Source organism: Hippocampus guttulatus, chromosome 17 (genome assembly GCF_054856545.1).
Source record: "Hippocampus guttulatus isolate MCC_2025c chromosome 17, RoL_Hgut_1.0, whole genome shotgun sequence".
In the NCBI taxonomy this organism is placed as follows: Eukaryota; Metazoa; Chordata; class Actinopteri; order Syngnathiformes; family Syngnathidae; genus Hippocampus; species Hippocampus guttulatus.
In genome coordinates, this window is record NC_141277.1 from 5,322,628 (window position 1) to 5,343,634 (window position 21,007).

The following is a 21,007-nucleotide window of genomic DNA, read 5'->3' on the forward strand; positions in this document are numbered from 1 at the left end:
TTGAAACATAATTACCTCCTTTTTGACATATTTATGATCTTTTTTACATGGATGTTTCAGCTGTTTTGCGTAATTGGGTATATAATGTGCATGCATGTTTACAATGGATGTGTGAGGTTTCGTGCCGGAGCAATCAGCGGGCAGACAGCAAGACGGACGCGGCGCTCGACTGTTTACTGGAGGCGGAGGCGACTCGAGTCGGTGTGGGGCTTTGGTGCTCAGTACGGAACCGAGCGAAGGGGCCAGCGAGTGGCCAAAACCTTCTCTGTTTTGCTTCACACCGGCCCCGCGGAGAAAGAATTCTACCGCGCGTGGAGGAGACGATGAGTGGAAACATCTGGGCGCGGCACACTTCATCACTGGACGACAAGCTTCCACTCGGCCGAGCCGCTTTTGTATTTCCTCGTTGAGTCTCGTGTGGACATTTTGGATTTTATTTCTCGCTTCTCGTCTTCACGCAAATCAAGCAGTTGTGTTTGAGCCCTTTTTGTGTCCACTTTGTAAGCATCCCTTTTAGGGTCAAGTGTGACTTTAATAACTTTAAGACGGCTTTGTTGCCGATATGAGCCCACACGGTCACTTTCGAGTTGCCCTTTAAGTGCGGTTGGGGGGGGGGGGCTAGCTGTTAGCCCCGTTAGCTGGAAACCATCCCAAGTACCGTCGAGCGATGCTGACTTTTTTGGCCGACCACATGCTGTCCTCTCGGCGTCAGCTCGGACTGTAATTGTGTCTGGACATCAAGGGTGGACGTAGTGACACCAGCAAAGCATCGAGGTGGGTGTTTTTCACCTCATTTTTTATAATCGCCTTCGGTCGCCGGGGCCCCCTCCGTGCGACATGCTAACGATGCTAGCCGCGGCGGAGTAGTGGCAGCAGGCGACTCGGCTTCTGATGTTTTCTCACCACATGATTGAAACTCATTGTTGAAAAAAATGTTTTTCAGTGAATGTTTATTCGTGGTGTAGTGTGTTGATATTTATGAGGTGGATGGTATTAAATGGTGTTAACAGCTGTTTTGGGTTTTAGGGAACCGATACTGGACAGGATGGTCAATTTATAAGGCAAAATGTTAGTTCGATTTAGAATTATTTTAAATATTTGTGTTATTTGAAGTTTTTAAGCTAGCCAAGGCTGATGATCAGTATACCCAGCCTGCTGGTGCATCATTTTGTTCCTGCGATAGTGCTTGTTTTTATTCGTATTGCTCTTTTTCTTGTTCTTAGGAATTCCAGTATTTGTATTGATTATGCTTGTCATTGATGGGTCTTGTTCTTTTTAGTATTTTTGTTGTTCTGGTTGTTGTTCATCTTTTTATTCCTGTTCTTGTAATTCTCATGATTCTGGAGCCTTTTCATCTTGTTCTAACTGGGTTCTTGTTGTTCTTCTTCATCATAGATTGATTTGCAGTTTCATTTTCTGACCAGTACATTTATCAGGTTAGTGCTGGTCATTTAATCCATTTAAGATTAGGTGCAGCTTCTCCAACAATCTTTGACTCCCATGCTTGGGAATGTGTATGAAACTGAGCAGGAACACTGAAGAGCTTTTGCTTCACTGGAGGTCTGCTGCAAGAGTCTTTGTTTGTTTTGACAGCGTGACCCCCACACCCCAACCCTCAAATAAACACCGGTTGGTGTCTGGACACTGGAATCCAAAAACTTGACCTGGTTGAATTAACCCTTGATCAAAGGCGGGGCACACATGTCGCATCTCCACCGGGGAGAGGACGCCTCCCTCTGCTCTGTTTGCCACCCATAATACTCATTGTCATACATCTTCCAACATTGTCAAATGTGTGAAAAGCACCCTTGTTTTCATTCAAAGCATTTGTGGCAGGTTTAGTTCCTGTCAGTGATATGTTGAGAGAAGTCAAGGGAGAAGCGAAATCAGTCCTAGCATAATAGCCCGCTGGCATGTTTCGCTTCATTTTTTTTCCTTCCAAAAATAATACAAATAACATCCTCCAAAGTTTAAGAAGTGCATGCAAAATATATAAATAACACCCTTCAAATATTTGTACATGTATAGAATATTTGACAACTACAGAAGTACAAGGACCCCCACCCCCCACACACACACACAAACCTAAGTTAGACGAAAACGACCAGTTTCCTTTCAAATAAATAAAGAAAATGCAAACGGAAATCAAACACAAATATGACGCACACAAACTCCTGGTCACACAAAAATATGTGACAAGGATTTATATCATAATTTTCTTGAAAACAAATATTTGGAAAAACAGCAAAAAAATAGGTTAAAAATATTAAAATACAAAAATGTTTGATACAAATGATAAAAGGAAAATTTTAAAACCTATCAGCAAATACAAAACTGTAAGCTGCTAAACATAGAATAGAAAAATATGAGAAAATTATTGTGGGATAATTTATACTTAAGAGGCACATCAAGCTGATAGATGCTCTGGTTGATAAGCCTTATCTTAGTTTTTTTGTTGTTGGGTTTTTTTTCATGATCCAAGGGGTTATGGACGATTATTTCTCAGCTCTCCGTACAAACAAAATGATCAGCAGATGATGGCCATTGAATAAATCATCCATCTGTGCCCGTACTGTTCCTGTGACCCAGTTAGAACAGCACACGAGTCATTGTCACATTAAATACAAACAAACAAAAAAAAAATCTAATTCGGGCTAAATTAAAGTGTGACTTTTGTTTTTTGTTGCATTCACCGACTTCAAATTGACCTCTAGTTGAACTCCACACCCATACCATTTGAAAGTTTTTGCAGTATTTCTTTGCGTTCGGTGTCAGGTGACGAAGAGAAAAGTGGAGCAGAAGCTGCTGATTGTTTGTGGCTGATTGGGGCGACGAGATGAATAAGTGAGAATGTTTCTCGCTCGCCGGCTTCTTTTGTCTCGGCCAGCCGAGGCCTTGCACTATGGCGCCATTGTGCGGCAATCTGCTTGCGGCCTCTTGTTTGCCCCCGCATCAGCTGGCGAGCCGAGACGCTGCCGGCCGTGTTTTCGCCAGACAAACGTAGATATGTGCCTTAAGACGTCTCGTGAACATCTTGATTGAGTTACGTATCTTGGGTTGAAGGCGGTTGTTCATTTGCAAGAAATGTTATGCAGTACATCAGTAAATGCGCCAATAAATAAATACAATAATTTGTATGGATAGACTCGAGCTCAGCCGTGACCCAAATAAGGACAAGTGTTAGAACATGACTCCCGATGGATAACATTCAAGTTGACCTACTGCCTAAAGCACACGACTTGTTGCGAGCTGAGCTGCCACAGCGCTTTACATGTTTTTGTGGGGCTTGAGTCTGAAGCATTTACACTTTCGCATCGTGCACTTTGTACCGAATGCTCTATGCGACGAATCTCAATTTCAGTACATATCGTGTAACACTTTTGTCTCTTTTGCAGTGTTGTCGCCGCTGTTGCTGTTACCCGCCGTCCACTGGCCGCCCAAGCGCTTGAGTCCTAAATGACAAGGTATGTCAATAATGCCCGCTGATTTTTTTTAGATTGAGTCGTTTATCTCGCTCATCAACCATTAATGATAACCTTTAGTAACCGCTGCCCCTGAAAGGGTTAATATACTAGCGGCGCAGCACGACAGAACATTGTTGACTACAGACCTTTACTCTTAGACCGCAGACCTCTGCCTAACCACCCTCCCGGGAGGTCATGTAGGTGGCAATGATTACAAAATTACACACACACACACAGTAAGCTATTTGGTGGATCGACTTGGCCCCGATGCAAGCAGAGTGTAACATCAATATAAAACAAAACAATGTCGTCTACCTGACTTTTGTAGTGTTCTATCAAAATGACCTCAATCGTCCACGACAAGCGAATGGTTAAAACCTCACTAAAGTTAATTATTGCGCCGTCCGTCACGTGACGGAGTTGCAGTGAAGTTCTTACGAAAGTAAACAACAGTGTCCGAGATGACTGGCAGGGCCTCGCCTTGTTGGTCTTGAGGCCACCTGACATCAGCCACCTGCTAAACCGGGTCTTGATACACCCGGGATCTGTTTTCAGCCCCCGGTGGTTGCAAATACAACCCCGGGCAAAAAAATTATCTCACTCTCTGTTCATCAGAGTATTTATTTAGAGTTTTTTTTTTTTTAAGGTTGTAGTAAAAAAAAAGAAGGAAAAAGCAGATCGCAGACACGACACAAGACAATACAACAACCTGTTCCCATTTGATACCGTTCGCATCTTAGCCGTACAAACTGTGTTTACGTTGTATTTCTCTTCTAAAGTAGAAATACGTTCAAATAAAACTTGATTGACGCTTGGCAGAAAGTAAACGCAGCTCACGTGTACATTCGGTTCTTCTTTCGTTGTCCTTGCTGTTGCTTTAGCCATCCATGAGCATCCAGGACAGAGACGTTGTGTGTTCTGGGCTTCTTCGACATACTTTGCTCGGCTTCGGCAACTTTTTCCCCCTTTCTTTTTCTTCTATTCTGTTAATTGTCTGCGACAGCTGGCCTCTTTGCTTGCGCTAATGCTGCGCAAATGAATCCCAGAGCTTCGTACTTCACGAAAGCTCATATTTAATTCACAACTTACAGGTTATTTATAACTGGCAGACCTGCCTGACCCGCTTGGGTCTTTTTTCATGAATCCAGACGGGTGCTTTTTTTGCTAATTCTCCTGCCATGTCTAGCTTGGGACGTTAACACCAAAATATCGCCATTTTGGGTGTTGAGTTTCAAAGCCGGAAAATTCCAGCCATTGGAGAAAGATTTCAGGTTTCCAAGTGGTCATTTTTGAAGATGACACAAAACGGCGCCGGTTTTTGATAAGCACGCAAAATGACAAAACTGACACCGGTGTTCGGTGGCGAACCACAACTAAATCCATTTTTTTGTCGCCTGTCATGTATATTGCAGCTTTTGCGGTGTTAGGTGAAATAAATCCTAGTCGGTTGTTCTTGTCAATGAATTTGGTCATGTACTCATGCTTCTTTTGAAGCCGCCGGGCAGCAGTCGGGGCCTGAGATGTGCCGACATGACGCGACGTTCTATACAAACACGCGGACCTGCTCATCTTGTCGTCCCTGTTTGCTCAACGCGGGCGAAAAGATGAGCAGCGGATTTAAAGCCTGTGTTGAAAGACACCAAATATTTAGCTAGCCCGGCGTCGCTGCCGTTGCAGAGTTCATGTCAGCCATCATGTGGGCAGGAAGTGGCTTTGCAGGAAGTTCATCAAAATCTCTTCGGGGTTGCGAGTGGAATCGAGGTGTTCAGAAATGCGTCACTTGTTTTTTGAAGTTTTAGGTTTTCATATCATGTAATGATGAATGAGTTAGCATGGTTCAGTGAGACAGGACCGTCCCCTCAGAATGGGCTTTCGTCAAGGCTGTAAATAAATGGTATGCTGTCATATATATATATATATTTTTTTTTTAAATCCTTGGGTGTATTTTGACAAAACACGTGACGGACATGTTAAGACACCTGCGAACTCCTTTAGATTAAAAAAACAAACAAACAAAGAACGCTGCGGCATGAACAATGCAACATTTCTTCATGTCGGAATGGGGGAATGAAACAATGCATTCATCTCTGGGGGAGAAAAGCCCGAGAAGAACTTCTTCCTTTTTGAAAATGTAATTGCGCTGGGAATCCATGACATCTGCGTAACCTCAATGTCGGTGAGCGCCTTGGCAAATGAAGCGCAAGAAAAAAAGACGCTGTCCTCCTGCCTCTGGCCCATCTGCATCCTAAAGCTAATGCCAAGGAATTATTCATCAGTGAAATTCGGATCTCCCATTTCTGAGGGAAGAGGAATGTACACGCACACACATACACACACACACACACACAATGGGAAATGGGTCTTACGGTGTACTTTCTCACACCGTAAAAGCTCACGATATGGATGCCGTGTGTGTGCGCGGGCAGGTTCCATGCGTGCTGATCTCCGTGTGTCGATGCCACAGGGTCCTCGTCCACAGATCAAATTACTCACCCTCATTTGAGGGGCCAAACGTTGAGAAAACAATGTGGCTTTTTGTTTGCCGCCGTTACGCGAGACCACTGAGTGCTCCGAGGCCTGCTGAGAAGCACAGTGAAAACTGGAACTTCCCGCTCAAGTGTTGCCGTCTTGCGACGCTATGAGCCAAACTGCTATTTATTGTAAAGTAAGTTAAGTTCACTGCCACCACACAGGCCTCGTGTCTCAAAGTTTTGCTGGCATGTCAACTCCCCCCTAAAAATGCCCGCTTTCTCTGCTCACTTTGCTGTTTTCTTTTTTATATGTTAGCTTATAAACATTTAGCATGTTAGCATTTTATTAAAACCAGCTAGCCCCCCCCCCCCCCCCCCTATAAACTCTCGTACCCCGAGTTTGGAGCCGCAGTGCATGGCTGAGCTGCCCCCCCCCCCCCTCCAGGAGAGAGAATTTAATCGCTCCTCTGACATGCCATGATTGACAGCAGACATCAGTTCGAAGCTTCTTTGGAGGTTGTTGGTATTTTGCTCAGAGCCAAGTACATGTCAGCGGCGGCGTGCAGCTTGTGTTATTAATAACAAGCGGCGCTCGTCTGCCGAGTGTGACGATGTGATTTGCGCGCGGGGTGGCCTTTGCTTTCCTCAAAGCAGCTTTTCATCCAGATTGTTATGGGCTTTCCCGGGTATTGCCTGCCCCGACTGAAACACATTTTGACGGAGATTACAGACGGTACCAGACGGGAAATAAACGCTGCCAGACGGTCCTCCTTCCCATGATGCAACGGGAACAACTGTTTGAGTGGCTCAGCTGACCTACTCAACAAACACCGCCGAAGCGACTGTCTGATGTTTGCTGTCAATCATGCCGGCGGAGTAATTATCCCACCTGGACAGTGGAATCAACTCTGCGCACGCTGCGGTTACAACCTCGATGGGGGAGGGTTTACACAGGACGCCATATTACAAAAATATTTTATAAAATGCTTCATTTGGGGGGGGGGGGCGGCAATGCCAATTCTTACATTTGGCAGAATAAAATGCAGAGAGAGAGAGTTGGGGCACGTTGACTTAGCCCAACTGACAATCAAGTGCCATTCCATTGACTTTTCCGCCTTTTTTTGGGGCGGGGGTGCGGCAACAGTTTCTATGGCAACAGCCTTGACCCAGAAGGCGCTCTGACCAGAAAAATAAAGCGGGAATGTCATTTTCATTCACTGCTATGTAGGGGAAGCCACAGGGCTCGCTGCCAGGCCTCGGGACTCGCCGCCAGGAACGCGGCACTCATGGCCACCATTCACAATCCCTGCACCCTTTTGTAATAAGTAGACCAAAGGGAGAAAGTCATGAAGTTATGATGCAAAAACAGATCAATTTTCCATATGGTGTGTATGCGTGTGTGTTTGTGTTCATTTGCGTGTTTGTCAACCTTTTATAGGAAGTTCCTCACCAGCCACGCTGACCTTTCCATAGCCACACACTTTCGTCCAACAGACAAATGACTCAAATCGACATTTTTATACCGGCAAAGCGACTTGTTAGTGAGGCTCTTATCATCGATAAGAAGGCGCCGTGCTTGTTTGCCAACATTCTCCACATGCTGAAAGCAACAAAGTGTCTCCTGTTGGACTGCATTCCCGTGCCAAACCTGCACGACATTTGACATAATGCAAGAAGCCACTGCAATTTTTTTGGGAGCCTTGGTTGGTTTCATTCATTGACAGATTGACAATACCAGTTGTGAACTAACAAGGTCAACATTGGCCACAAGTGACGTGTCAAATTGAAGGCCATAATGAAGGCCGTCTGGATCTCTCGTTGTTTTGGATATATCGTATAATGAAAATCAGTACTAAAATATTGAGCAAAACCGATGCATTATTTGGAAAAGTAAGATCGAAAAAAAATGTCATGATCAACAATCTCATGCTAATCTTTTATTCTCGTCCCCCCCGCAGTGCCTGAGGATGTCAAAGCGCAGCTTTTTCGTTCGCCTGGTGCCATGCCGCTGCTTGCGGGGTGAGGAGGAGGCGGTGACATCTTTGGACTACTCCCACTGCAGCCTGGAGACGGTCCCCAAGGAGATCTTCAGCTTTGAGAAGACGCTGCAGGAGCTCTTTCTGGATGCCAACCAGATTGAAGATCTGCCAAAAGTGAGCCAGGCCTACTTTTTAGTTGGACTCTTAAAAGTCCAGTCAGTAAAATTTATCTTTGTGCCACTAGCAACTATTCAACTGCCAGCTGCTCCAGCGACTGAGCATGCCTGACAATGACGTTACGGTGCTGCCGCCGGGCGTCGCCAACCTTGTCAACCTCAGGGAGCTCGACGTCAGCAAAAACAGTAAGTCTGGGAATTTGCTTCCAGTTGGAGGCCCATGTTGAATCCAGCACGCACAGATAAGTAATGTGAAGTACTGCCCCTTCTCGTGTTAGCTCTATTAACTCATTCACTCCCAAAGACGTTTTTAAACGTCTTTTCAGACTTGCTCTAGAATTGGCTGGTACTGAATGAGTTAAACTAATGGAAGTTTGTGACTTAATCGTGTGCTTTGTAGTCATTTTAGCTGACTAGCGCTAACGGTATCAAGAAAATAGAGGTGTGCTGTTGTCAATGTACACACATCTACTTAAATTTGAAGCGCCGCGGTCATGTTGGACGGCTGAGGCTATAAGTGTTGGTTTTTGGTGGTGTGCGCAGGTATCCAGGAGTTTCCAGAGACTATCAAGAACTGCAAGGTGCTCACTATTGTGGAGGCCAGCGTCAATCCCATCTCCAAGTGTGTATGAAAAATCGTCACCGCAACGATGTTGGTATGCTCGTGTGACTCATCATCCTCTTTGATATGCTTGCGTATTGTCAGGCTCCCCGATGGCTTCACCCAGCTCATGAGCCTGAGCCAGCTCTACCTGAACGACGCCTTCCTGGAGTTCCTACCAGCCAGTTTTGGCAGGTCTGAAACATGAAGTTGACGCTCCTAATTTGCTTTCGCGGGCCACAAAGTCACGGTGTCACGTCCAGTCAGATTGTTGTGAAGCTAGCCAGTGATCCATTTTGTGGATAAACTGGTTTTTCAGTGTCGCCTGTTTGTCGTTCACGTGTGTGACGCACAGACGTGTTATGATGACGCACCGTTCGTCAAAACATACAGCGAGTCCCAGTGAGTATTTGTGTGATGACAATGATGATATTTGCATTGTTGTTGTGGCTGCAGGTTGACAAAGTTGCAGATTCTGGAGCTGAGAGAGAACCAGCTAAAGATGTTGCCAAAGTAAGAGGAGAACAACCCCCCCACCCCTCCCCCTCCTCTTTCCTGCACTATTCAATCCTACCGTGTTACATAAACTCCCCCCCACCCCCCACTTTTCTTCCCCGCATGCTTGCTGCAACAGGTTTTGTAATCTTTTTACCACAAAGGCGAGATGAGGGTTGGACAGACATAGAACGCTCCAGGTGCTTTTTCGGGGGAAACCTGGAACACTGCGAAATTGATTCGGCTCATGTTGTGGGTTCCTTAGCTGGAAGTAAACTCACTTAAAAAAAAAAAGTCACTAGAACAGTCAGAACAGACTCTAAATTGGCATCTCAAACTGTGTTTATAAACTTGATTGTGCTTTCAGTGACAATTGTCAATTACTGTAGCCTATCCATGCATGCGGTGCATGCAGCAAACATATGACCCCGTCATGATACCGCCCCGCCGTGTATGAAGAGGTTGTTTCACCGATCCGAAGCTCGTGCAAATCTGACTTTTGGTTTTGACGTCATACTGTTTTTGTGTAGTCTGTCACTTGAAAATGGCGGGTCTTTGACCACCAAGTTTCAAAGCGGAAAAAGGCGGTATGCGCCCGGTATGACGTCAATTAGCCACATTGTAATGTCGCTATCTGGCAAAATTCAGAAGAGCTTGCTCAAAGGCAGATTTTGGAAATAGGCAGCTGACCAAAGATTGACTTGGTTGTTTCATTTGACACTTGATGGGTAGGAAACTTGCATCCTCCTGTTGCCTTCCATTTTGTATCCACTCCCGCATGTTTACGTGACAGACACCAGAGCCATTACAAGGCCGATCGACCTTACAAAGAGAGGCAGCGACCATCATGAGGGTTGCCCCGGGTGACCCGCAGGCATCTCTGGAGATGTCAACAAATGTTTCCGCAGACAAAGAAAGCCTTTTCAAGGACTCGCTCTCACACAGCGGGGACCCGCTGCCTTTTAGGAGTCTCAAGCCGCACCGATCATTCCGGATAATTCTGCACGGCTCATTGTAAGCACAAAACACCGCTTGGTTGACAGCTACAGTACGTCGCTGTCCAATGAGTGTCGCTTACATTTTAGCAATGAATAAAGTTTTTACCGCACTAAGTTTGTTTATTGAACATAAATAAACAAACTTAGTATTTCGTTAAAAAAAAAAAGTGCCAATCTGTATACCCGCTCTATGTTGAGTGTCAGTTTTCACAGCGGGCGCTCCAGATTGTTGCGAAGTGCACTTAGAAGGTTGTCAGCGGTGACGTTTTGCATGTCTCATATTCTCACTTTATGAGGAGCCCCCGAGATCTAAACAGAGCCGTCGTGGGCTTCTGCTTTGCGTCGACATGATGGCTAGCCAAAAACAATGCCACCTAGACCTGCTTGAAGGACCGGGCCCGCGTTGCTTCTAATATCTGCCCCCCTCGCTCGGCACTGACACATTTTATGACCCTAAAGGCGTTGTGACTGTGCGTGTTTGTCCGCAGGAGCATGCACAAGCTCACACAGCTGGAAAGATTGGACCTGGGCAGCAACGAGTTCACTGAAGTGGTGAGCGTCCCTGTGGCATTGACACGGCTGTTACCAAAGCTCCACTTGGCACACGGAACTTTTCTCCAACCACACGCACATTTTTAACCTCTTTTTCTCACCGTGCCGTCTGCAGCCCGAGGTACTGGAGCAGCTGAGTGGAATCAAAGAGCTCTGGATGGACGGAAACCGGCTGACGTCGTTGCCAGGGGTACTGACTTCAATGATTAAAAAGTGGCATCGCCGACTACTGATCTGCAATACATATCGCACGCAGCATTTCCAGTTGTTTTTGCACTTTTGTGCACTCGGAATTACTTAACTCATTCAGTACCAACCAAGTCTGAAAAGACGTTTAAAAACGTCTTTGGGAGTGCATGAGTTTTGAGTACAGTTTTCATATTTTCCAAAGCTGCGGCGCTTTGACTCTTTAATCCGTTCCAACGCTTGTGCTCCTTTGCTTACAGCTCGAGCTGCAACAATCAGTAGTTGAAAACATTGAGAGGTCAATTGACAACTACTTAGATCATGGATTTATATTTTTGAACCTGTTTAGGTTATGATTGATTTATGATTTCAGCCTCTCAAGAATAAATATTCAGGGATGAGTATTTTTTGAAGTGGGACTTCATCAAAAGTTTGAAAACGCCCAATTTAGACAAAGTGAACGTTCCGACAATCAACAAGCCATCTTTCACTGTTGTTGTTTTGTTTTTTTTTACAGTTTGTTGCTCAGTGAAACTCACGCTGCTTAACTTTGACATCTGCTCGATCGTTATCAGTTTGTTCTTTTGGCCCAGAATGCAAGCAACGCAACTCTTTGTCTGGATCCGCATCCTTACGCTGGTTTTGTCTGTACTTGTTGTCAGATGCTGGGCACGCTCAAGCAACTGCTCTACCTAGACATGTCCAAGAACAACCTGGAGATGGTGGACGAGCAGATCTGCGGCTGCGAGAGTCTGCAAGACCTGCTGCTGTCCAACAATGCCCTCACGCAGCTGCCGTGCGCAATCGGTAACGCTTTTTCCAACAGGATAGACACGCGTGTAAAAAGACAAAAAAAATGTGAATTTTGGGGCATTTTGAGACAATTCATTCACCAGAAGACTAATAATGAACAGAGTTTCCAAAGATGAATCATAAAATAAAAAATAGGCATCAGATGAGATGTCAGTTCAAAGTGATGCGTTTGTATTTCGTTTGCTATCCCGCTCTGAAACATGAACACAATACCATCACACAAGTGGGGATTTATTTATTTGCAGTAGAGCAAGTGTATTGATGACACTTTTCCGTAATCCAATGTGATGGAAGTTTCTTGTCGCTAAGCACCCTGATCTGTTGTTTTGGAACACACTCTTTGATTCTCAGGCTCGTTGAAGAAACTGACAGCTTTGAAGGTGGATGAGAACCAACTGATGGAGCTTCCCGACTCCATTGGAGGGTGAGGATCAACCTCTTAATCCTTCACTTTCTTCCTAACAAGTAATTATCTCCCGCGTTAAGAGTAGGTCTGGCGCATATTGCGAAGATGGTTGATTTAAATCCCGTGCGAGGATAGAAAGTTGCATTGTGTTGATTGTTTGTGCAAGCGCTTGTTGTTGTTGGATTCATGAGCCCCCCCCCCAACCCCGGTGTCAGGGATTGAAAGATGAGTCCATATGTTAGCAATTAGATTAGTAGCCGGCGCCCAGAAAGCGACTGAACTATGTTTTTTGAATCCCGCCCATCAGGCTGACCTCTCTGGACGAGCTCGACTGCAGCTTTAACGAGATCGAAGCCTTGCCGCCATCCATCGGCCAGTGCGCGGCGATGCGCACCTTTGCCGCCGATCACAACTTTCTGAGCCGGCTCCCCCCCGAGGCGAGTGCACCTCGTTCGTCCCTTCGCTCGTGTCGGCGTTGCCCATCTAAACATCTGTAGCTGCGTTTTTCATGACAGATGGGCAACTGGAAGAACGCCACCGTGCTGTTCCTGCATTCCAACAAGCTGGAGTCGCTGCCGGAGGAGATGGGCGACATGCAGAAGCTGAAGGTCATCAATCTGAGCAACAACAAGTGAGTGTAGTGCCTAACATCTGTGTGTTCTCGGAAGCAGACACTTAATGACGGCACCAAAGATCCCTTCATTAGCCCGTAATCCTCTGGAACCTAATATGCTCTTTGACCCCCCCCCCCCCCCTTGTCATTACACAACCTCAAGAATTTGTACTGTTTGCATTCACAAGCCGCCCCCCCCCCCCTCCACCTCCACATCCAGTAAACCTTCACGCTCGACTGACCCTTAAAGTGTTCCGAAAGCCATTCCACTTATTTCTTTGTGTGACTGAGCGTTTTTGATCCCCTTCAGGCTGAAGAACCTCCCGTACAGTTTCACGAAACTCAGCCAAATGACCGCCATGTGGCTGTCTGAAAATCAGGTAACGACCCCAGGATATCACAGTGAATTCAAGACAATTCTTTTTGAGACTCGTTGAGAGCGTGATCGTCTTTCCCGGTCATTCTCTTGCAGTCCAAACCGCTGATCCCGCTGCAGAAGGAAGTGGAGCCCGAGACCCAAAAAACCGTACTGACCAACTACATGTTCCCGCAGCAGACCAGAACCGAGGACTGTGAGTGCAGAGCCTTGGGTTGACCCGAATGCATGTTTAATAGGTGCTACCCAACACGCCTGGCATCATGTGGCGCGAACCGACTTTCTCTTGGGAGTAACCGTAACTGTCACACACTTGACCTCATAAAATGATCATCCGCGTGAAGAAATCACTAGAAATGAATGAACAAGTTGTGTTTTGGGTGAAATGTTGCAATTTTCAGAAGTCTCTGTTGTCCTTGCGCCACCTTGTGGTTAAAATTGCTTTAAGCTGCAGATACCCCGAGAGGACAGCAAACAGCGCAGTATTGACTCCAAATCTTTAGAATGTGCTTCAGTTGTGAAGATTGCGTTGAATTCACACTTACTACAGTCAGGCAGCAAAATGAAAATAGGAAGAGATTTAATAATATTTCAAATGAAACACCTGCTGTAAATTCTCCAACAACTGGAAAAAAAAAGGATTGCCACAGAACGCAAAAGTCAAGGTGCCACTGCCTTGTCAAATGAATATTGATCCTTTTTGTGAGCGATCCCTCACCCTCTCCCGCTTGCGTTCCAGACATTCCCAACTCCGACTCGGAAAGCTTCAATCCGGCCTTGTGGGAGGAACAGCGCAAGCACCGAGCTCAAGTGGCCTTTGAGTGCGACGAAGACAAAGACGAGAGGGAAGCGCCCCCGAGGGTACCTTGCGTCCTTCCCAAGAACCCCCTTCCCGGTCGTCCCATCTCATGAACGTGTGTCCTCTCCGCCAGGAGGGCAACCTGAAGCGTTATCCCACGCCGTATCCCGACGAGCTGAAGAACATGGTGAAGACGGCCCAGTCAGTGGCGCACCGGCTCAAGGAGGACGAGTCGAGCGAAGAGTCGGGGAGAGGCCCGAAGCCACCCGCGGAGAGGAGCCACGTTGGCGTGCAGGACGTGGGAGTCAAGGTCTTGTGAATTGCAGCTTTTGTCTCGCGTCCGCCGCATAAGTCATTCAAAAGACAAAAGTTTGCATTTTCCTCGTTGTGTTTTCTCTGTTGTTAAAGTTAACAAATGTCGCATTTTTCGATAGCGACTTCGCACTGTTAGCAAAATGCTACCGGGAAATGTTTTGATACCATAAAAGCTTGAAACCGACTCAACTATATGTATACGAGCTATTAAAAAAAGCACGATTCCATATGTTAACATTCATAATTTTGGTGCAGGTAATCGAAGCTCCGCGCCCTAACGGCCCGGCGTCAGACTTGGAGGCCAAAGCTTGCAACACCACCTTCACCATTCCAAACATTCCAGAGGCAGTATCTAGGGACACAGAATCTGAGTCTTTCAGTTCCCAACAGGCCCCTCTCAAGTCATCTGAGAGCTCCACCATAAACCACGAGGACACGCTGGAGGTAAGTGCACCAAGGGCGCTAAGTCAAACGTACACGTGTCCAAAGTTTATCCACGCGATATCATATACAAATGGGAAGAAGAGTGGGGCCTCTTCAACTTGTGTTTATGAGACGTAACTTTTAATGCGGGCTGCAAGTGGGCCCCCTCTCAGGGCCAGACTCCCGGGACACCCCTGAAAGCTTTTTCTTTTTTTTTCCTCCGTCCAGGACTCTGAGGAACTGTCTGACGAAGAGGAGGAGATGAAGATTGCCGAGATGAGGCCGCCTCTCATCGAGATCTCCATTAACCAGCCCAAAGTGGTGTCGCTGAGTAAAGACAAAAAAGGTGCTTTTTGGTTTCGCAAACATTTTGGGTCCAGGGCACCCTGGAGGAAGACATTTATGTCGCAAAAGCGGTGACGCTCAGGTGGGAGGGAGCAATTGGTTATGCTGTTCATTTTTATTTTGACCTCCTGTGAAATATATTTTAATCGAAGCATTGTTTCAACGTATTATGTACGTTTAAATCTATGGATTGTTATGATGATGGTACTTTGAGAGCTGAGTGTTTTTTTTAGGTGATACTTATTGTAAAACATTTCGAAACTGAAACATTGGTTCAGTGTGTATGTACATTGTTTTATTGACATATTGCAAATTATTTTGAGCATCTCCACATTCTGGCTTGTGGATGCTCAGACCGCATTTTGAGAATGCTCTGATCAAGCGAAAGAAAAGGCAGGATGAGTAACGGCGTGTAGTTTTGAACGTACAGACAACAGCAAGGACGTTGACTCGCTGCTTGACGACACGGTGGCCAACAGCAACCAGAACAATAGCAACTGCTCGTCGCCGTCACGCATGTCGGACTCTGTGTCACTGACCACCGACAGCAGCCAAGACAACTCCCTGTGCACCCCCGAGAGGGAAGCCAAAATGCCCTTCCTCCCCAAAAGCAGGTCTGCAACACGCTGAGCGTTCTTTTGAAACCTCACAATGTTCCATTTCTGATTTCGGGCGCTGTCTTCATTCCAGGCAGGAGGATGAGAACATGAACCCCTCCAAAGAAACCAGCGAGCTGCTCCACAATGGCAATGGCTCGGAAACGTCCCTCCAGGGACTCCTGAGGGCCCAGCGCGGTGCCACCGAGCCGGCGGGTGACTACGACCTGACAATGGAAGCCCGACTGGCCTTCATTGAGAAGGGACTCAATAACGGCCTGGGAGACGGCTACACCAAGTGGGACCAGATCAACATGAACGTTTCGCACCCGCATACAGACAACATGGTGGAGCCTCATAATGCTTTAGTGAGACAGGAGGAGGTGGACAGCAAACGAGATTTTGACAACCACCATTTCCAGAACGGAAACCAGCAGGTTAGTGATGGATCCTCGGCCGGCGGCGAGATGTCTCGCAGCACAGAGGAACTGTCCCCCGAGAGGAGGTGCCAACCTTCTCAGGTTAGCAAGTCTCAGAGCGTCGGCAACATCGAAGAGGGTGGCATGAAAATGTACTCGTTTGACGATGACAGCACAGCAGAGAGCAGGATGGCGGCCGGCGGCGGCGGCCCCGCTCCAGCGTCCACGGCTCAAGGCCAGAGTATAGTCAGGAGCAAGTCCGCCTCCTTGCTCGATGATCACACCCTTCAAGTCCACCCATGCTCGGACCCGCTAATTTCCTCCATCCCTCCCAGCAGCACCAGCAGGTACCCAGTGCCCCCCAGCGGTGCCGTCGGCACTTCGCCGCCTCAGTACAACGTCCAGTACTCGGGTAAAGATGGCATGTGGGCCCAGAGGACACCCGTGCCACCAGAGCGCCAAGGCTACCTCCCCTCTGCGGCCCATCCGCTCGCCAACACCAACTACTCGAATCGGAATCAGGCACCGCCCTACCCGCTGCAGCCCCAGCAAAGGGGCCTCGCTGCGGGATCCAAACTTCCAGGGGACATGTGGGCCAATGAGAGGCTCCACTCTACCAGCAACCAGTCCAGTGGAGGCACTCTACAGCGGCAGAGCAGCACCACCTCTGTAGGCGAGCCTCGCCGCGTGCAGTTGCCCGAGGGCGACTACCTGACCTACCGGGACATTCACACCCTTGCCAGGGGACCACTGGCCATGAGTCAGGCAGCACAGCGGCCCATATCCACCCGCACGTACAGCATTGACATAGCCGCTCCAATCAGGCCGCCCAGCGTCCGGTCACAACCGCACGAGCTCCCGGAGAGGACCATGTCGGTCAGCGACTTTCACTATCCTCACAGCAGCCCCAGTAAGAGACCTAACGTCAGGGTGAAGTCGGAGCACTCGCTCCTGGACGGGCCCGGCGGCCTTATGTCGGGGACACCGGGAAGGGTGCCGGCCGACTGGAGAGACCAAGTGATGCGGCACATTGAGGCAAAAAAGATGGAAAAGGTAAAAAAAAAAAAAAAATCTAATTTAAAAAAAAAACAGAGAGAGAGAGAGAGAAAGATTTAAAGCTGAACTACACTTACAACACTGATTCGGTGATTCACAACCTTTCTTCAGCCAAGTCACATAAAAGTCTCATGGCACACCACCAGAGAAAAATAATCACAAGGTATATATTTTGGAACTCACTCGTGTGTTTTTTTTTTATGCCCTTTCTATAATGCTCTAAGATGCCAACAAAGTCCTGGGCCACAGGAAAATTAATAATTGGTGCCAAGGATGAAAAAAAAATAGAGAGAGAGAGATAAAAGCACAGCTTTACTGCCATCTAAAAGCTCCACCTGTTACTTTTTTAAGATAGTATTTGAGGTGAGGGATTTATTTATCGCTGCATTTTGTTTTTGAGGCACGAGAAAGATTCCTCTCTTTAGCCATGCTAAAGAGACATGCTTTGTTCTTTCTTGCATGTTTTTGTGCATGTCTTTGGGTGCGTTACATGGCCGCCGCTGACGTCGTGGGGTGGCGCCGCCGTTCAGAACGCGCTGTCCCGCTCCTTTAATTCTTATAACGCTCCGCTCGGCTGCTCGCCGCACCGCAGCTGCTGCTACGGCAGCTGTAGAGACGTATTCAGGCCCTACGCCGCCTTCAGCGTGAGTACCATCCGGTGGCCATTGCCGCGCCGCAAGCCTTACCCCCGTCCGTGTCTCCTCTCCCGCTTCACTCCGCAATCATCTGACGCTTGTAGGCGTGTAAGTGAGAGTATGTTGGAGTTGTTCACCGGCGCATGCCTTTGAGGCACTCCGCTCACTCCCCGCCATTGGACTTGTGCAACGGCGGGGAGTGAGTGGAGTGCTTAACTCAAGTAATGACATCACTTGCTGGATTATTATTAGTATCTTGCTTAACGTTGATAGTTTACGACTTGAAACATTTTCACACGTCTGGTATAGAGGCAATAGAACGTTAATCAACAATAGGCCCCACGAAGCTCGCATTCATGTTCAAATGAATGATTATTACGCATGGATGATGATGTCATCAGCGTCTCGCCATCTTGTGACATCATCATGATTGTCTTTTAAATTCCCTCTGCTGCTTGCTTGGTCGTCCACTTGCCCCTTTGCGTTTTGGCCTGACAAGTGACTTTGCTTGCGGTAAGGTAAGTGTCGCTTGAATCAGTAGAGGAGAGATTGATATTCTGTAATGGTATTCTAATAATGCAGCTGCATTTCCACCTCAACTTCCACAGGTACTTGGTTCTTGGTCCCTCGTAGTTCTGAAAGTTTAAAGATTCTTTTTGGATAAGTTCAACAATGCAGATAACATCCCTCAGGATGTCGGCCCTCTCTTAAGTTCTCCAAAGATTCCTGTGGTGGAAATGCATTTACATGTAGTGTGCAGAATACATGTAGTGTGCTGCTCAGCTTGTCAGTAGAATTCAGACGCTCAGCATGTAGATAGAAAAAAGACGCTCCCTTCAAATAACTTTTCACTCATCAATTCCATATCGTCTGTTGTCATTGAATTTAATATATGAGTTGTGTGAATAATCATTTCGGTCTTGTCTCTCGTAGGACGACGTGTTTGGTCCACCTGGGCAGCAGAGCTACACCATGGACTTCCGCAGAAAAGTAGGTAGACATCCCTCGCATCCTCTTTATGGTTTTTTTTCTTGTTTGTTTTTTTGCCCGTGTCTGACTTTGTGGTAGACATGGCCGTCAATCTACGATATCAGTCATTATTGGTGACAAGAAGCTTTGACTTTGACGTTAGCGTGTGTTTTGTTGTGCCAGGTGCCTCTGATGAACGGTCAGGTGGTCTCGTCCGCTCGTCCTCACGTGAGTCAGACGTCCATGGCCCGCCATCCCTCCAGAGAGCAGCTCATCGATTACTTGATGCTCAAAGTCTCTCAGCAGGCCCCGCGGCCGCCGCACGAGGTCAGTTTGGACGTTACAATCGACCAGCTGTTTAATGAACACCAGGCATGAATATTCTGAATTAATTAAAAAAAAATACAAATCAACATTTGCATTGCGTTTCAGATCCATGTGAAGGTGGAGAAAAATCCAGAACTTGGTTTCAGTATATCTGGAGGAGTGGGAGGTCGTGGAAACCCCTTTCGTCCAGATGACAATGTAAAGTTTCTCCCTGTACAGAATATGTGTGCATTAAATCCCGAGAAATTGTGAAAATAATAAACAAACAACGGCAGAAGATCAAATTATATCTGTATACAATGTTTAAGTAGAATGATATTATTGATCTGATCCCTGCTTTCAGGGCATCTTTGTGACCAGGGTCCAGCCCGAAGGTCCGGCATCCAAGATTCTTCAGCCTGGTGATAAAATTATCCAAGTATGTCACCATTCCAGTATGACATGTTTCAGTTGCCTCGATCAGGGGTGTTGATCGTGTTTTTTTTTTGTTTGTTTGTTTTGCCAGGCGAATGGCTACAGCTTTGTGAACATCGACCATGGAAACGCTGTTTCCCTCCTCAAGACCTTCCCCAGCACTGTGGATCTGACAATCGTGAGAGACGTCCAAGCGTAAATGGCAACGGGGGCGGGTGGGGTGGAAGCGGGAGAGTTATTTTTGTACACAAGAAACTTTGAATGTAAGCGTGTTGACGCAGTGGTCGAGAGGACTGTCACTGTGTTTTGGTCCCCCCCACCCCCAAAAAGAAAAAAAAGGCTGCCGAAGACTTGAGCTGCCCTTCTGTCCGTGACCACTAGGGAGCAGGCTGTTGCCCCCATTTCCCTTTTTTATTTTTTGCGGGGAGCATGTTGAAGCAGCAATAGAGCCGTATGACATTACAATGTTACATGCTTGGAGAGTGGACGTGAAATTCAGACACGCAGCCTATCTCAGCTTTTTATTCCATGTGACCAACGCAAGGATGGTAGTCGGAGTATTCCAGTCAGAGCGGGTCCACATTTAATCCTTTTTTTGCCTTTATTTTAAAGTTGTTCGCACATTCATTTGGGAGAGCGCCACTTTTGCCTTTTTGTTCCTTTTTTTTGGGACCATTCCCGTTGATTTGACTCATGCGAAGAGAAAAGCAAGTGCCATAAGAAGACCTTGAACTGTTTCAACAAGCAATATTCACACTTTCCAGCAATAGCGCCTTTTTTTTTTCCACCTTTAGATTTTTTTAAAACCCTTTTAGTAACACCACCGATGATTTTACATGATTTTATAAATGGACAAGAGAGTTTTGTAATGAAATAGCACATGAAATCTATATATAAGTATAAAATAGTGTGGAGAAGAAGAGTCTCTGCGTTTTGTGTAAATGTGTCACTTTTATCAATTAGTTGTAGTTGAGGGCGGGCCGGCAAACGACGAAAGGATGAGCATGTTTAACATCTTGTGTTTGTTTGAAACTGTGCCGTTTATATACATGTCAAACTGTTGTCTTTTTGTAGACAATCTTGGGAAACTATTGATCGTCTACATGGATCTGTTTGGGATGCTTGTGTCTTATTTATTTTTAGCAGGCCAATTCTGTGTTTTATTATTTTTTTCAATGTTAGTAATCAAAAAGTGTAAATATGTATGCACACAGCGGAATTTGTTTTTTTTCTCCCAATTGTACAACCAGCAATAACAAGTTCCAACAGAGAGAGACGGCACCTGTGTTCACCTGTAGGTAGTATATTTCCATTGACCACAGACGTGCATCCACATGGCATTCCAGATTTTGTACATAATGAATCGTATCTGGCCTAACACCTGTGGAAAATTAAAGAATGCTCTTTCACACTGTGCATAATTGGTTTGGTCATTTTCATTAAAACGTTTTCCAGGTCTCGGGGTGTACTATCTACTATCTAGTATTCGCATTATCTCGCGGAGCCTCTAGGTAGAGGCTCCGCGAGATAATGCGAAGAATGTTTTAGGAAGGAGAGACTTACATGGCCATTATATTGC

General features: G+C 46.5%; 1 protein-coding gene across 4 annotated transcripts; it reads left to right on the forward strand.

Moving 5' to 3' along the window:
• Nucleotides 1–693: 693 nt before the first annotated feature.
• On the forward strand, nucleotides 694–20,849 carry erbin (erbb2 interacting protein). Of its 4 annotated transcripts, none has more exons than XM_086134575.1 (27): nucleotides 694–774; nucleotides 3,396–3,464; nucleotides 7,894–8,088; nucleotides 8,159–8,276; nucleotides 8,634–8,712; nucleotides 8,797–8,886; nucleotides 9,148–9,204; nucleotides 10,673–10,736; nucleotides 10,852–10,926; nucleotides 11,585–11,729; nucleotides 12,087–12,159; nucleotides 12,449–12,578; nucleotides 12,657–12,772; nucleotides 13,065–13,134; nucleotides 13,227–13,326; nucleotides 13,870–13,991; nucleotides 14,063–14,239; nucleotides 14,500–14,688; nucleotides 14,896–15,013; nucleotides 15,443–15,626; nucleotides 15,703–17,080; nucleotides 17,614–17,727; nucleotides 18,652–18,708; nucleotides 18,871–19,014; nucleotides 19,120–19,212; nucleotides 19,358–19,432; nucleotides 19,520–20,849. In XM_086134575.1, exons 3-27 carry the CDS (start codon nucleotides 7,903–7,905, stop codon nucleotides 19,625–19,627), a joined length of 4,062 nt encoding a protein of 1,353 aa, XP_085990701.1. In that variant the 5' UTR covers nucleotides 694–774; nucleotides 3,396–3,464; nucleotides 7,894–7,902; the 3' UTR covers nucleotides 19,628–20,849. The 4 variants fall into 4 exon arrangements, with proteins under 4 accessions (XP_085990701.1, XP_085990704.1, XP_085990703.1 ...); XM_086134578.1 differs by having other exon boundaries at nucleotides 19,375–19,432; XM_086134577.1 differs by lacking the exon at nucleotides 17,614–17,727.
• The last annotated feature ends 158 nt before the right edge of the window (nucleotides 20,850–21,007 follow it).